At 54.9% G+C, this 16,069-nt stretch overlaps 3 protein-coding genes across 8 annotated transcripts in view; 1 reads left to right on the top strand and 2 right to left on the bottom strand.

The window, feature by feature from the left end:
* The window catches only part of UHRF1BP1 (UHRF1 binding protein 1), a 23,228-nt gene extending 12,452 nt beyond the window's left edge, over positions 1–10,776 (bottom strand). For 3 of the 4 annotated variants that reach the window (XM_027695140.1, XM_027695139.1, XM_027695142.1), the window contains exons 1-3: positions 2,684–2,799; positions 1,070–1,232; positions 270–308 (exon numbers count right to left, since the gene is read on the bottom strand). In XM_027695140.1, the coding sequence (XP_027550941.1) occupies positions 270–308; positions 1,070–1,232; positions 2,684–2,784 (303 nt within the window). In that variant the 5' untranslated portion in view covers positions 2,785–2,799. Of the gene's footprint in view, positions 1–269; positions 309–1,069; positions 1,233–2,683; positions 2,800–10,672 lie in introns of those variants that run through there. The other variant, XM_027695141.1, reaches the window with a different exon arrangement.
* A 263-nt stretch (positions 10,777–11,039) lies between these two features.
* SNRPC (small nuclear ribonucleoprotein polypeptide C) lies at positions 11,040–15,806 on the bottom strand. Of its 3 annotated transcripts, none has more exons than XM_027695220.1 (6): positions 15,657–15,806; positions 15,204–15,246; positions 14,742–14,850; positions 13,381–13,470; positions 12,697–12,801; positions 11,040–11,404 (listed from the first exon to the last, which is right to left on the bottom strand). In XM_027695220.1, exons 1-6 carry the CDS (start codon positions 15,722–15,724, stop codon positions 11,280–11,282), a joined length of 540 nt encoding a protein of 179 aa, XP_027551021.1. In that variant the 5' UTR covers positions 15,725–15,806; the 3' UTR covers positions 11,040–11,279. The 3 variants fall into 3 exon arrangements, with proteins under 3 accessions (XP_027551021.1, XP_027551022.1, XP_027551023.1); XM_027695221.1 differs by lacking the exon at positions 15,657–15,806 and adding an exon at positions 15,397–15,520 and having other exon boundaries at positions 13,381–13,473; XM_027695222.1 differs by lacking the exon at positions 15,657–15,806 and adding an exon at positions 15,397–15,518.
* The window catches only part of CUNH6orf106 (chromosome unknown C6orf106 homolog), a 28,738-nt gene continuing 28,453 nt past the window's right edge, over positions 15,785–16,069 (top strand). Inside the window, exon 1 of the mRNA XM_027695050.1 lies at positions 15,785–15,799. Within this exon, the coding sequence (XP_027550851.1) occupies positions 15,785–15,799 (15 nt within the window). The remainder of the gene's footprint in view (positions 15,800–16,069) is intronic.

The raw sequence follows: 16,069 nt of genomic DNA, 5'->3' as shown, positions 1-16,069 counted from the left end.
GGGGAAAACAAACAACAAAAACAGGCACAAGGTTGCCCTGGACTTCCCTGAGAGCTCGTCTGGCTCCATCCTGCAGTGAAATGGGGATCTCATGAGAGGGCACTCGTGGCCAAAGAGGACTCTGTGCTCCCCATGTGCAAAGGGCCTGGAGGACTCGGGTCAAATGAAAATTTGAGCCCTTCATGGTTTCCCTCTGCAGAATTTGTCTCCAGTAGAAGAGACTGAAAAGAGTGATGAAGAAAAGAAAGGGACAAGAGAGGCAACATTACCAGGCAGATGGGGTGTGTTTTCAGCTTTGTCCACTGGATCTGAAAAGATAAAGTTGAGGTTACAAGGGTTATTTATCTTTGCATTGGAAAGTTTCAGAAACTGCAGGAAACCACCCGAGTCCAAACTTTGAGCCCTGTTTCTCTGAGAAATGTCCACAATGTCTCACTGTATCCAGGTCAAACAGAGACACAGACAAGACATTCCAGACATCAGATCTACAAACCCAGATGAGCTTTTGGATCTCAGATATCGTCACGAGTAATAGATATTCTGCAGGTCAAATTCTGTTATGGAGAACACTCCTGGCCTTGCAGAGTTTACACCCAACTGCTGCTGTGACTGGAGGTCAGGCAAGTCTTTTGAAGACTGTGCACAAACCAAAAGGCTCCATTTTATTTTCATACAGCAACGCTCACTCTGCAGTTCTTGTAGGAGGGAGAACAAATGTTTGTTACTAAACTAAGCAGATCTGACTCTAAAAACAGAGCACATCAGATGAGTAAGACAAACTCATTTTTATTGTCACTTGGCAGAGTAGAACCATATTTCTTTTTACAGAAAGTCTCTTCAACATCCTAAAAACTTTCGCGTTCATGGAATGCAACTATGGTTAGTACCAACTGCAATTAAGCAACCTGGCAGTTCATATCAGCTAAAAGAAAGACATTTTTTGCTTTAAAAAGTACAAGGAGGAAGGATTTACAAGAGCCCAGTGTGCAAAGTGCACAATCCCAATGATCCTGCCTGTGAACAGTAACTTCACCCATCTGAAGGGGCCCTGGAGCAGCCCCCTGCTCACCCTGATGGAGGCCTTGTTGCAGTAGACACGGGTGATGGCCAGCCAGGTGGGCAGCTCCAGCACATTCTGCAGCACCTCCTCATCCAGCTCCAGGTTGGTGAGCTGCCCCTGACCCTTCAATGTGCTCAGGTTGATTTTGTCCGGGGAGAGATTCTTGGTAAACCTACAAGAGAAGAAAGAGGAGACTCTAAAAACAGCCCCCAGCGAAGCTACTGAGGCTGCAGGAGCATTTCAGAGCTATTTTAATACCAGAGTCCGTTTGCTGTTTCGTTAAACCCCTTCTGACATTTTTAAACCCCAGGCATGTTGGTTGCTCCAGAAAAAAAACATCTCCACACTTTGACATTTGAGGGACTTTTTTGTTTTAAACCAAGTCCAACTCTGAGAAACTGAAAGTTCCTTCTAAAGCTCTGGATCCTGGAAACCAGCAAAACTGCCCTAGGACAAAACAAAAGAAAACCAAAGCCCAACTGCAACAGCTCAGCAGTTTTATCCTCCCAGAACTGCGACGTCAGCAGTGAGCAGTTTAATTCTCTAAATTCTTTTCACCCAGGAAAGCAAAAGATCATCAGTGTTTAAACACACCCAGGAGGGTGGTGGAGGTCAATCCGGCTTCTCAGCATCTGTACCAAGAAACTGCATGTTCTGGAGTGTGTTCCAGCAGGTGCTCTGCTGGCTGGGAGCTGCAGGGGTTCACAGAGTGGGTGATTAGTGCCTGGAGTCCTGCTGGGAGCACCCACAACCCCAGACACGGGGGAGAATCAGAGCAAACACCTCCAGAGGCAAACACGAGCATCCTTTGTTGCGTCAGAGAACCAGCTCTGCTGAAAGCTGATGGCACCGTGTCCACTTGGGATTGGGTACTGGGAATAAAGCAAACACAGCCCGGACAGGTGGGTGACACAAAGCCCTTAAGCTCCCAGGCTGCTGTGGATCAGCAGGGATCAGCTCAGGGGGCAGAGCAGCTTTCTCACACCTGCACAGAGGGATCAGCCCTGGGCTCAGATCCTCAGCCCGGGATCAGTCTGCTCAGAGGGGAAGCTGCTTTCAGCTGGCAATGCAGGGGAAAGGCACAAGCACGTGCCTGAACCAGGGCATCACTTTTATTTAGTGTGTAGGTGTATCAAAAACACCAACAGTGGAAGAACAGCAAAGCTGTGAAACAGGACACTGCAGAGCCTGGAATGAAACAGGACCCAGCTAAAGCAAATAACTCTTTGTCACCATCTCCAGGGAAAGGCTGCAGAAATCCTGCTGGGCAGGTACCAAAACCACCACCAGTGCTACGAGACTCTACAGAAGAATCCTTTCACCAGGCATTCTAGATGCACCAAAATACAACATTCCACCCCCAAAGCAGAGCTTACAGACCTCGCTGATGTTTGGGACAACAGCAGCTGCAAGTTTTGGAAACAAAAATCTCAAATGGAAACAAATACTTTGTTTTAAACCACAGCCCAAATTCCCCAGGATATGTTGCCTATTCCCAAACCCCACTCTCAGCTCCTGCCCAGTGCAGGAATCCAAGATCTTCCATTGGAATAAACTTCACGTTTGAGCCACTTTGACCCCTGCAGTCACAGGGGGCTCACAGGGGGCCAGAGTTCTGCAAACCTGGGGCTCACAGTGCCAGGTGAGGAACCCCCGGGGTCAGTTCTGGGGAGAGGAGCAGCGAGTGCAGACAGTGGTGGATGTTCCCTGGCAGCTCCCTCCATTCACCCTCAGCCACAGCACCCTCCTGGCAGCAGGGACTGCTGGCTGAGAGAGAGCAGAATGAAAACAGTGGCTATTGGGAAAACTGACACGGGAGGATATTGGCACTTTCTTTTTATTTATTTATTTTTTTTACAACCCAAACAGAAGCCAAGCAGCACTGAGCCAGTAAACTCACAGGGCAGCACTCCTTTAGAGCCTGCTGGGATTACCCTGGCAAAAGTCAACCCTGAAAATCTATTTGCTTAATCATCAGCTTGAATATATATCAAAACACGATGTCACTGCTGAAAACAACTGCCCCATTCCTCAGCCTGCACATCCAGAGGCCACAAACCCACTGACTGCAACAGGGAGTCAGGCCCAGTCCAACTGCTGGCCCAAAGCCAGGCCAGAATCATAAATAAATTTATGTTTACATTTGTAGCTATCTCGCCACACTGTCTCCAACCAAGCAAATGCACAGACAGACAATGTCAGAAGACATCTGAAATCATAAAACTTCTCCTCAGATCCATGTCTCATCACCCTGCTGCTGCCACACGGATCAGGAACCCTCTTCTCTGCCTCAGCCTCCTCCCCACAGTTCTCCAGCCACCACCTCCAGCTCCACACGTGCATTTCTATTGACACCCTCATCACTGAGGCTGGGAGAACTAATTAGCTGTACACCAGCAACCTTGCTTTTGCTTAATGACCAGCATCCTCTCTTGGCAGAAGTGAGTGTCTGGCTTGTGACAGCAGCCACAGCTGCAGCAAGGAGCTGGAAAATCCCTCCAAACACAGGTAAGGCAGGAAGGGGAACTGGTGAGCTCCAGTGAAAACAGCCCAGCGATGCTGAGGGCCCAGGAACGGCTGCAGATCCAGGTTCTTGCCTTCACAAGAGTCACAGCAAGGGAAGAAATGAGGATTTTCTGCTTTGACTTGGAACACAGATATGTAATTAAAGTAACTGTGGCAGAAGGACAGCAATTGGACATGGAAAAAAAAACCCTCAACAACTATATTCTGACCAATGTGGATTTGCTTCTTCTCAAAACCTTTTCCAGTCCTGCCTGGTCTGGTTTTGGACAGGGCATTTAGTAGGATTTCCATCTTCCTTGGGAATCTTCTACAATTCAAAAATCTCTGTGATAGGTCACTTCACCCCACATTCAAACTTCTTATCTCAGAAGCCACAGGGCAGGTTCACTTGGACAAAATGTTCACAACTGCTAAAAGAACAGGTCAGTGACTTCCCAAATCAGGGCTACTCTCAAGGAAGGCAGCAGTGGAAGGTTTAACTGTCTGAGGATTAACTGAAAAATAACTTGGAAGGAAATAAAACTGAGCAAGTGATCAACACTTCTGTAAAAAGGGAAAAAATAGCGGCCTTGGAGACACACAGGAAGAACTAAAAGCCTTTTGAAGAAGAAAAGCCATTTTACTTCCTCGAGGTTTCCTAAAGCAGGGCCCACTCTGCCTGAGAGCAGGCACAGCTGCTCTGCAGACAAGGGCAGAGCTGCAGAGGAGGAAGAGAAACAGCTGAGTTAGCAGAGGATGGGACTGATGATTGCACTCAGCAGAGGATGGGACTGATGATTGCACAGAGATGGTGTCCAGATCTGACAGAGCTGGTGTCACCCCCACTTAGCACAAACCCATTTAGAGTTTAAGGGAATCTAATCAACACCAAACTGCCCAAGTGTTTAGGAGACAGAAAGCAGCACGTTTCTAACCCTCTCTGTATCTCCAGCTGCACACTGTGCACAGCTCTGTGTGCCCCAGAGATCCCGGGAGGCAGGAACACCTTCCCATGGGGACAGTGAGGTCCCTGCACAATCATCCTGCTCCAGTTCCACAGCAAAGTGTTCCCACAGACCCCAGGAGCAGCCTGCCCCAGGCTCCTTATCAGGGTGGATTCAGGCACACTCACAGCCCTGCACACACAGGCCACTGCTGATGGCTGTACATTATCAGCTTTCTGTTTTTCCAGGCCTCAACTGCATTGAATGAAAGGCTGGACCTCTCAGCCACCCGAAGCCAACACAAAACATCCTGATGAGTAATCAGTTGTCTTGGCTACAAGTCACCCACTGCAACCCAACATGGCTAAGGGAAAAAGGCTCAGGATTTCAATTCAAAGTTAAACTTGCAGGGGAAAAAAATCAGCATTTCCAAGCAGATAAGACAGGAGTCTGAACCATCACACAAAACAGAACATCAGTTCACTCCTCCTACAGCCTCCCTCGGGCCTCGAGGACACTTTCTTGTCCCAAACAGAAATTCCTCCAAGGGTTCTGGATGCTGAGACGCTCCAGACCAGGTGTGTCCTGGGTCCACACCCACCAGCACCACACGGGGCACCAGGAGACCTGGAAAGCAAACCACGAACCCCTCTGAGAGAAGAAGAGCCTGGGTCTCTGCCAGGGGCTGAACTCCACCTCACTGAGGGGCTGCTTTACTATTTCCAGCTCCTCAGCTGGACACTCAGTGAAGTTTAAATGCCAGCCTCCCCATGCTCCCAAAGCTGGAATGAAAACCCTCAGCAGCTGCCAGGGAATTTCCCAAGTCTAAACCTCAAGCAAATAATAATATACAAAAGGAAACTAGGAAGAAACATAAAGAATACATGCACTAGTCCAAAGCCCCACTTCATCCTGCCATCCAACCTGCAGCTCTGTTCCCAACCTGCAGAAACCAACAGGTTATTCCATCATTCACTTGGCCCAGGAGCTGCAGAGGAGGCTCAGGCAGCACAGGAGCAATGAGGAGGGTCCTGTTTGACAGCCCCTTCCCAGGGCAGAGGCTGGAGGGCTCTGGAGAGGTTCCACAGGGCCAGCACAGAGCTCTGCAGACCCCGAGCTCCAGCCACATTTTCCTCCTGAGCTACTGAAGTGCAGTTTATTTCTGCTGCAACAAGCGTCTGTTCAGCATTCCAGAAATGGCACACTCGTGTCTGGGGCTGAGGGGAAATGTCTGGAAGTGCCTTGCACCCAGCAGCTGACACATAAAACTGGCCACTCAGTTCTCCTGGCCAAGAGCAGCACAGCAACCCTGACGTTGGAGGTTACTCTCTGAGAAGGGAAAATGCCACGTCCTGTCTGTGCCCACTCCCTCTTCCCACCCTGTCTTGAACAAAGCAGTGGCAGGTATGTGCTACTGTACCTGTAGCTGGGGTTGTGTCTTGACTTGACAAGTCAATATTAAAATTGATATTAAAATTTTTAAAAGTAAAAAAAAAAAGCCATCAAAATGTACTGGGAAAATAAGAAACTTCCAAATTAAGACATGGAGTAAAGGGTTTGCATCCAGCCTCATGTGCCTTGCTGGGCACAGCACACAGGAACTCAGAGACAGCTCGTGGCCAGTGGTTTGGTGCTGGTGCAGCCACTGCTGGGACCTGACAGAGCTTCTTCCTCATAAACTGCCTCAGGGTGTCCTGCCACGAGCTGCTCCATGCTCTGGACCCACCACGTGCTCTGGGGCACCAAAGGAACCGTTCCTGGCCAAACAGCCCCTGCTGAACGGGGGGAACAGGGAAAAGTAACGGGGTTTTTATCAGTGTTTAACCGCTGGCAGCTCTGTGGTTTCATGAAGTTGCCATCGCTGCAACAGCTATTTTAGGCAAATGATCACCTCAGAGATCATCACAAAAATTTCCCTCATCACCAAAGGAGGATATTAAGGCAGCTAAAGCCAAAATTGCAAACTTGGTCTCAGTTCCAGCGAAGAGCCTCTGTCCAAGGCAGGGCTCTTGCTGCCTAAATCACTCACACTTCTGTACCTTCCTCAGGCCATTCCCAAATGCAATTTCCTTGCTTTCCTCCTTACCCACCGTGCTCGTTAAATTGCTTCCAGTTAATTCATAATCAAGGTCAGGAAGCTGAAGGTTGGTGGTGAGCACACATCTCTTACAGTGGCAGCTCTTCCAAACTCAGAGGGTGCCCGGCAGCCCTGAGGAGCTGCACGTGCCACCCTGTGACTGCAGCAAGGGCACAGCTGCAGCACAGCACCCGAGCACGCAGCCATGCTGCAAAACACATCAACAGAGCAAACAGGAACTCGGGCTCTGCTCTCTCACAGCCACGTCCAGGCTGCAGCCTTTGGGCAAGAAATCCAAGCACGGGGTCTCACTCCTGCCATTCCAGCCCCAGAGAGTCTCTCACCCCTGGCAGGATGACCACAGCTGCAATGGCCTTTCTCTGCCCTGCTTTGGCCTGAGTGCAGGGCTCTGATGGTGGGGATGGACAGGGAGCAGGAAGGGACTCCCAGTTCTGAGCAAGGAGTTCCAGAACACTCCAAGGCCCCCGTGGAACAGGCAGGGCTCGTGGCACAGCACAGGGCTGGGGCTGGGACCCGGCTCTCAGATCTTTGTGTTGGCACAGAAGTAGCACAACTGTGTGGGAGGGGCAATGCCAAAGACATCTTTAGGGCCAGGAAGGGATTCCGAGATCCTCATATCCAAGTTGGGAAGCAGCAGCCCCTGGAAGCCCCCGCAGTCCCCGCTCAGTGCTGCGACACCCACGAGTTCCTGCTGCCAGAGGGAGCTGGAACAAACTAAAGATACACCAGGGGCCCTCCCAGGCTCTGCACTTACCCACTCCCAGCAGCTCCATTAGCTGCAAGGATGGTGCAAATGCAAATGGAAGAGGGGAGAAAGCAAGGCAACCTCCCCCAGAAAAAGGGATGTGTGACCCAATCCCTGGGAATGAGGGACAGCTCCACTGAGGTGCAGCACTGTCACAGGGAGCTGCACGAGGCTCCTGGCCAAGTACCTGACCCTACACTGACAAGCACCACACTGTTACACCCTCCCAGGCTGCTCCACTGGCCTGTTCTCTAGCAGCTTTTTTTAATTCTGTTTCTAAAGCCCATCTTACTCACTCAAAAAGGTGGCTCCATACTGTCCTGAGGACAGTTTGCCAAATTCCCAGCCTGATATCCCCAAATTTCTGTGCTGCACATCTGTTCCACGCCTGCCCGGAGCAGCGGCTCCAGCTGCTCTCCTCAGCAAACAGGTCTCCTTTCCTGGGCTGGTTTTCCTCTCTGGCAACACCTATGCTGGTGTTACTTCAGCCAACTCCTCTCTCATTTCTCCCCTGCTTCCTTCTCATCCTTCTTTCAGAGATTCCCAGAGTTTCTCCTCAGTTGCAGCTCTCCAGGGCTCCTGTTACAGTGAGACACACTTGTGGTCTCCTTCCCCCTGTGGTCTCCTTCAGACCTGCCCCCGAGCCCCAGCCCCGCTGTTCCTCTGCTGACACCAGCGTTTATCTCTTGGCAGCAGCAGGGCTGCCCTGCATCTCCCCTGGGAGCCCTGTCCTGTGTGCTGGGGGATGCCTGGGACTCCACAGGCTCACACGCCTCAACACGTGTACCAAGAGAGAACGTCACAAAGCAGCTGTTGGAGGCAGCAGGGGATAAACCTTCCCCATGCAATTAAATAAGAGTAATTTTGGCAGGGATTTCCACTGCAGTGGTGGTATATGAAATAAGCTGGGGCAGTGGACTTGTGGATAAACAGCCTTTGTCCCTGAGAACAAGGATCTGCTGTGGCTGCACCGACACTGGTTAAAGAAAAAAGACAATGAGAAGAAGCTACTTTCAAACAAGACCAGGAAGAGGCAAAGGCAGCTCACTGATTTTATTTTAAAGCATCAGATGTGCTTCTGTGAATAATGACAGGCTGGTAAACACAACCACACACACAACCAGCAGCTGACAGGGCCCCTGGCCCAGAGCAGGGGCTGATCCCCGGGGGGCTCACAGGGAGTTTGGGTTCCAAACACCCTCCCTGAGAACCAGCACTGTGCCTGCCTGGAAGCAGCAAGAAGTGAAAGCACCTCATCTATTTGCTTTTCCAAGCTAAATATAGGACAAAGGAGTGAAAGGCACAGATGGTGAAAGCTCCGCAACTTTTGAGATTCTCCTGCTCTAGGAATTTAAGCTGCTAAAGCACACACAGGCTGAGCCTTCCCAAATACCTTCACAAGGGAGCAAAGCCCAGCTGTACCGGCCACCAGGGCCATCGGGTCACACACGTGACACGGGATCACACCTCATTCCCATTTCCCCGACCCTGCTGCCCCTCTCCCGACTGCTCCTTGCAAATTTCCACGGAGAGAAGGAACAAAAACACACCCCGGGCAGAATCGACTTCAAATGGAGACACAACAAGAGGAACAATGAGTTATTTCATATGCAAATGTGAGCACAAAATAAAGGTAGATTAATGATTCAGTAGCAAAATTCTTCCAGGCAAATGAGCGTGGCTGAAAGAAAACCCAAAGGGAGGGTGAAGCTGAGGTATTTAGAGGAAACAAAACCAAAACGGAAAAAACTTCATCTTTTTTATACACCATTAAATTGTGTTCAAACTGCATTTCTGCAAAACATCCACAATCCTTGTGCAAGAGAGGGGTAGGATCAGACCAAGCACCCAAAAGCCAAAGTCCAGTAGGTAAACAGACAGAGCTGCAGAATGTTTTGGGACTCCTTGTCCTCCTTGGAACTGCCCAAAGGAGACACAGGTGAACATTACCAGGCCCGACTGGAGGGAAAAAGGGGCACTTTGGGGCAGGAAAGTGCTGTAACAGTGCAAGGTAAGGGAGACCAAAAATCAAAATTAAGGAAAAGCACCAGCAAAAGTGTATTTATGTAAAGAAAGAGAATTGTCCACGAGAACAACACACGCAGGAGCAGCACCCAGGGATAAAGCCCAGCTCTGTTCCATCCTCCACTACAAACTGCTCTCACCCACCTCTCCATGGTATAAACACCTCAGTGCCTCCTGACCAGGAGGATGAATCTGCACTGAGTGTGACACGCCGGTGTGAGGTGGAACGAGACAAAACTCGGAGGTGTGGGATGTCCAAATCCCAACCCCAATGCAGAATTCCATTTAAACCAGCACCCAGAGCAACTCCATCACCCTCTGTCCAGGACAGTGCCAAGGCAGCTGGAGCACCGAGCAACTGGTGACTCTGAGCACACAGACCCTGCACCGAGCCCGCGGTGCGTGGGGACCGTGTGGGGCTCCAGGCACCCCCGGACTCAGCTCCAGCCCCAGAGGGTCGGGATTCGCGGGTCTCGCTCCAGCCCCGAAGCCACAGAGCCCGCACGGGTCACTGCGGGCCCCTCGCTCCGCACCCGAGCGATTCCAGCAGCAGCGACGGGAAGGACCCGCCCGGCAGAGGAGCAGCAGAGAGCGGGGCTGTGCCCTCACCTGCTCCTCGGACACGGCTGCTGCCCACCCGTGACACCGAGAGACAACACGGGCCTTGTGTCCAGGGCAGGGCAGAGAAGGCCCGGCCCGAGCAGGGCCCCGTGTCCGCACCAGCCCCGCGCAGGGAGCACCCGCGGCCCGCCCGGGAACCGCCGGGAGCGACGGAACGCGAGCGGCCCCCGAGCGCCGGGGTGGCTCCACCCGGGCTCTGCCGGGGCCGGCCCCGCTCCCCCCGCCCGCCTCCCAAACCCCCCGAACCTCCACCGCCGCTGTCCCGCTCAGGGCCAGCACCGGCACCGGGAACCGGCACCGGGAACCAGCACCGGACACCGGGCAACCGGCACCGGGAACCGACACCGGGCAACCGGCACCGGACACCGGGAACCGACACCAGGCAACCGGCACCAGGCACCGGCCCGGGCTCGGACCCCGTGGGCCGGGCGGCAGGGCCAGGCCGGGCCGGGCCCACTGCCCGACACCCCCGAGCCCCGGACAGCCCCAGGCCCGGCGGCTCCGCAGCCCCCCGGGCCCTCAGCCCCCTCCGGGAGCTCCCCAGGCCGCCGCCCGGCGGTCCCCAAACCCCCGCCCAGGCCCGGCCCTTGCCCCCCGCAGACCCCCGGGAGGAGGAGGAAGAGGAGGACGAGGAGAAGAAGGAGGAAGAAGAGGGTGGGGAGCGGGAGCCTCACCGGGAGAGGTGCTTCAGGATCTGCTTCTTGATGATGCCCGCCATGCCGGGCCGGCGGGTCAGGCCCGCGGGCGGCGGGACCCCATCGCGCCCCGCCCGCCCCCCCAGGCCACGCCCCCTTCCCGCACGGCCCGCCCCCTTCGGCCCCGCCTCCTTCCCGCACGGCCCGCCCATCAGGCCATGCCCCCTTCGGCCACGCCCCTTCAGGCCACGCCCCCGCCGCAGCCGCGCTCGGTTGAGGGGCGGCCCCGGGACCCCGGACCCCTCCCGGGAGATCCAGGGACCACCCCGAGACCACCCCCGTCGGCCCTGAGCCCCCCACCTATATCCTTCCCCGGGAGAGGGTCCAGAACAAGGCTCAGAGTCTGTATGGAAACAACATCAATGTTTTATTGTTATTTTTACGACTCAGCGGGGGGTAAAATTTAACACAACTAAAAAGAACGCCCCAAAAGCCAGACCCCATCCAGCAGTCAGTGCAGGGTGTGTCCATGCTGAGGGGGCGGCACAGCCCCTGCACGCACCCAGGACGAAACCCCAGGGACGTGGGTCTGTGGTGTTTGCCACGGGGAAGATCCCAATATGAAAAGGCAGCTCCATTTCCACCTTTATCTGTCTGGACGGGTCATTCCCGGCCTGGTTGGCACCATCATGGGTCTGGAGGGGGGTCTCATCATCGGGGGCCCTGGCATCATGGGCATGTGTCCTCCCATGGGGGGCCTCATCCCGGGGGCTGCCGGGGGAAGACAGGACGTTAGAGAACATTGGGAACAGCAACTGCCCAGTCACCACAGAGCACTGAATGCTTTGCATTGGAAGGGACCTTAAAGACCTATTTCCAGCCCACTCCACGGGCAGGGACACATTCCACTATCCCAGGCTGCTCCAAGCCCTGTCCAACCTGGCCCTGCACACTTCCAGAGACGGGGCAGCCACAGCTTCTCTGGGCAACCTGTGCCAGGGCCTCCCCACCCTCACAGAGAGAAATTCCACACTGTACAGCAGGCAGGTTCTCTCCCCCCATCAAGGAACTTCCAGTCTGGAAGCTGCTGAGATGGATTCTGTTCCCTGAAGGAGCTCAGCCATCAGCAGAGGAGGAACCAAGCTCCTGGGTTACACACCCACCCTGACAATATTCACCGGTAAATTATTTCCAGTCACGAGAGAGACACGTGAGCTTAATTACTGATCTGGAGAGTTTGTTTGGAGAAAAGTGCTGCAAAACCCTCCCATGTGCCCATAAACAAGCACTGGGCACCTCTTCCAGCCGGGAAAGAGCACGGCCAGGGAAAAGCATGGGCTTTGCTGCACAGCCCTGAAATAATGGTTTCCATCCCACTTTGCCATTTATTTTCACCAGGCTGCTGAATATTGCAGATTGTGTACTTATCTTGTGCTTTAAAAACACTTACAGAACACTTTCTACCACAAGACAATAATTGCAAAGACACTTCACTACTCTCAGTGCACATGTGTGTGTTCCTGTAGAGCTGTTCTGGGAAATGCTCCAGTAACACATCCCCTGAGAATTCTTCAAATGCCAGGAAACTCAGGAGCAGAATGGATCAAAGACCTTTTAGTTTGCCTTTACAGTTCTAAAAAAAAGCTTTTTCAGGCCCATTATTTCTCGAGAACACGTTATCTTGAGACATTTTAAACAGTGAAATTCATTTAGTGCAGAAACATGCCCCTTGTGCAAAACCTGAGAGCTGCAGACACCAAATTCCTAAAATATTACTGCTCAGAGCAGAGGAGGAACAGCTACAGCTTCCCAGAGCCATAATTTCAGCTGTGCAGGGAGGGCTGGTAACTCTCAGCCAGGAGTTAGGGGGCTTTAATACTCATTAAAGGTTGTAAGACTGTTGTGTGCCCCCCACGCAGGGGGTAACAGTGACAGAGGTGTGAGCAGAGTGTGCCCCCAGCCCAGCCCAGCCCTGCTCCCCACAGCTCAGTCACCAGTGGGTCAGGACACCCCCCCCCAGACCCTCCAGCACCCCTGACAGAGTCACCCCATCCCAGACTTACCGGGTCCCACTGGCATCATTCCTGGAGGGGGTGGGCCCATCATTGGCATCATCGGGGGCCCCCCCATGTGTGGGGCTGGCATCATCCCGGGCCGGGGGGGACCAGCTGGACAGAGACAGTTACACACTGCAGGCAGCCAGCACCCACAGGCAATGCAGTCACTCACTCTCACGGCACAGGGCAGTAACTAAGGCCTTGGGGGCTTTACATCTGCCTCCCTCACTGCCAGCCCCGATTCCAGGGGCCAGGTGACCCAGAAGAGGAATATCCTGGCTGCCACCTCCAGCTGTGCACACCCAGTGCAGGGAACTGCCACTCCTAACAGCAGGACTTGGGGCTGGAGCTCTCTCGGCCCTTTGCCAGCTCAAATGCAAAATTATTCTATTTCAAAAACCCAACCCAAACCCATGCAGCACTGGCAGTTCTGATGGAGCCGCCTGCACGGGAGCCCCCACAGATGGAGGGGCTCTCACTGCTGCTGACAGTCTGAGCACCCCTGAAATCAGACACACCAGGGACTGGGGTGCTGCCGGGCTGCCCCCACGCAGAATTCCCCCACACTCAAGCTCAAAATGTCTTGACTTGGTTTCAAGCTAAAAGGACTTTTCTTTCCGGGTCAAGGCCACAAGCCCCACACCTCAGGAGGGCCGTGGCCTCAGCCCCAAAGTGCCAGGTGAGACTTACGGATGCTGGGAGGAGGCGGGATCATGGCTCCGGCCGGAGGGGGTGCCGAGAACGGCGTCGGTGGGATTTTCCCTTGCTGGAATGCAGCCGCTACATTGGGGGGGAAAAGAAAAAAAAAAAAAAGGAAAGAAAGAATCCCAGGGAAAAAAAAACCAGTTACTAGGCCGAGGAAGCGCCGGGGGACTCGTCCGCTCATGCCCCGCGGAGAGAACATCGCGTCATGCAGCCGACTCCGGACACGTCCCTGCGGGCGGGAGCACCTGGCACTCCTGGAGACAATCACTGTTACACGGGGACAGGGGGCTCCGGGGGGGGTCACACCCCCAGGGCACCCAGGACAGGAACACCACACGCACGGCGGGATCCGCAGCGCTCCACCGGGACATGCTGTGCTGGAATGGCAACGGGGCAAGGGCTGGGAGGGACGGGGAGCAGGGAACGGGGGGAAGGCAAGGGCAGAAATTCAAAAGGCTGGAGTGGAGCAGGAGGAAGGTGAAAGGTGGGAAGGTTGGAAGCATCACAAGGGAAATGGGCAAAAGGAAACGGAATGAGGATGCGTCGGGGGAAGCCCAGACGGGAGGTTTTAGGAACAGAGGGTGGTGGGACACTGGAACACTCCCCTGGGAAGTGGGCACAGCTCTGGGCCTGCCAGAGCTCAGGAAGCGTCTGGGTGATGCTCTGAGTCACAGGGCTTAGTCTTAGGCAGTCCTGCACGGACCTAGGAGTGGGAGCAGTGACCCAAAGGGGTCCTTTCCAACTGAAGATATCCTGTGATCCAAGGAGAGCTGCCACAAAGTCAATCTGGTGTTTGTATTGCTTTCACAGAGAGAAGAAACAAGGGGAAAAGGGCCCCAGGAACTGACACAGAACACACACACTTCAGTCAAGGCTTTAAGAGCAAGGGAAAAACATCCCTTGGGAACTGAGGGTGAGTAACCCCAGAGCGTGAAAAACACAACAATGCAGACGTTTTAACATCTGCTTTCCTATCTTTTGGAACTCCTATTCACGCTCTTCACACAAACATGTCACTACCAGGGAGCACAAGTGGTTGTGTGACCCTGTGGGACACCACCAGAGACAGAGACCCTGCCCCAGGCCTGGGCGGGAAACCTCAGCTCCTGGGGGGTGGGCAGAGCCCTCGGGCTCCCCCAGGGATGGGCAGAGCCCCAGGGGGTGGGCAGAGCCCTCAGGCTCCCCGGGGCAGCCCACTCTCTGAAGAGCTCAAGATCAAAACTCCAAGTGAAGTTTTCACTCGTGACTTCCCCAGGGCAGTGAGAAGGAGTTGAGGCGGGAGCAGGGAAGAGCAGTCAGAGGAGAGGCAGGGGAGGGCAGGGGTGTCACGGAAGGATTGGCCTTACTTGTTTTGTCAATCAGGCTCTGGGCCTGCTCCTCCATCCATTTCTGGTAATAGTCCTTCACATTCTCCTTGTGCTTCCGGCCACTGCAGTGGGTTTTCCTCACGGAGGGCTGGGAAACATCAGAGAAACCTAGAGATTACTGAGGACTCAGTGTGATTTTAAACACAGGCAATTCAGCAGCACAAAGCAGCTTGGCTTGTGCCCAGTCAGAGGACGGGAGATGCGCAAAACCTTTGTGTGATAAGTGTTGACCCCCCAGTTTAAGCAGAAGGTGCCCCGAGGGCCCTCCAGCTGCCTCCCCCGGACCCCCGCGGGCACCGGAGCGTCACTGCCCCGCTGGGAGGGCCGGGAACACGGCACGGCCTCTTGTGGCCGGAAGCAGGAGACAATAAGTGACACCACTTATGTCACGAGACGTGGTCTTAGCCCGAGTAAGTTTATTTTGATGTTCTTGGTACTCACCGAGTCATGGGTGAGGTACGTGTCGCAGTAATCGCAGTAAAACCTGCAGAGGAAAAAGCGGGTTACTGAGAGCCCCCCCTTGCGCTGTGAGCCCCGGATCGACCCCGCGTGGCTCGGCCGGGCCGGGCTGGGCTGGGTTCGGTCTGCCCGGCCCGTTCCCCGGTCTCCCCGGCCCCGGTCCCCCCGTTCTCACTTGGGCATGGTGCTCCCGCCGCCGCCAGACGGAAGTGACGCATGCACGCACTGACGCAATCACGCAGCGCCGCCGCTTGTCCCCCGCGGGCCGCCGTAGGGCCCGGAAGGGACGATGGGCAGGCCCCGCCCCCGGTCACGCCACCGCTCCCCGCCCAGGGGCCCGGCAGCGCCCGCACCGCCCCCCGTGTACAGCGCGCGGGGTTCGCTGCTGCCCGCGGCGCTGCCGGGACAGAGGTGGCCCCTCCGTGTTCTCCTCACGGGAAACACCCCCTGCCCCGGGTCACGGAGCGGCCTCGCGCGGCCGAAAAATGCGGGAAAAGCGTCATTTTGTGAAGGAAAAAAAACACCAAGCGATTTCCCGGCGGGCCTTGCGCAGCCGCATTTGCATGGCGACGCGTGACGTCACAGCGATTAATTTGCATGCGTAATCCCGCGGGCCGCGCCGCCGCCATATATGGAAGGCAGCGCGCGGCGGGGGGCGGGGCCGCCCGCCGGTGACGCAGCGCCCCAGCGCGGAGCCCGCGCGTCACGCCCGGACGTCATTTGCATACGAGGCCTCCGCCCCCTCGTCCTTGCCGCGCTCCCTGCCTTGTCCGCGGGCGCGCGGCCCCGCCCACCCCGCGCGCGCGCGGTGACGTCAGCGCGGCGGTGACGCCTCGGCGCCGCGCGGG

Source organism: Neopelma chrysocephalum, unplaced genomic scaffold (genome assembly GCF_003984885.1).
Source record: "Neopelma chrysocephalum unplaced genomic scaffold, ASM398488v2 Primary Assembly neopelma1_100, whole genome shotgun sequence".
NCBI lineage: Eukaryota > Metazoa > Chordata > Aves > Passeriformes > Pipridae > Neopelma > Neopelma chrysocephalum.
The sequence above is the reverse complement of the archived record's forward strand: the minus strand, read 5'-3'. Positions and strand labels throughout refer to the sequence as shown.

What these genes read in the sequence shown, in the direction of transcription:
- SNRPC (XM_027695220.1), bottom strand. Translation starts at nt 15,724, where the DNA reads ATGACGCTTTTCCCGCATTTTTCGGCCGCGCGAGGCCGCTCCGTGACC. An exon ending in CGGGGCAGGGGGTGTTTCCC is followed by an intron (nt 15,247 to 15,656) that starts GTGAGGAGAACA and finishes TTTCCTCTGCAG; the next exon opens with GTTTTACTGCGATTACTGCG. An exon ending in CCCGCCTCCTCCCAGCATCC is followed by an intron (nt 12,802 to 13,380) that starts GTAAGTCTCACC and finishes GTCTCTGTCCAG; the next exon opens with CTGGTCCCCCCCGGCCCGGG.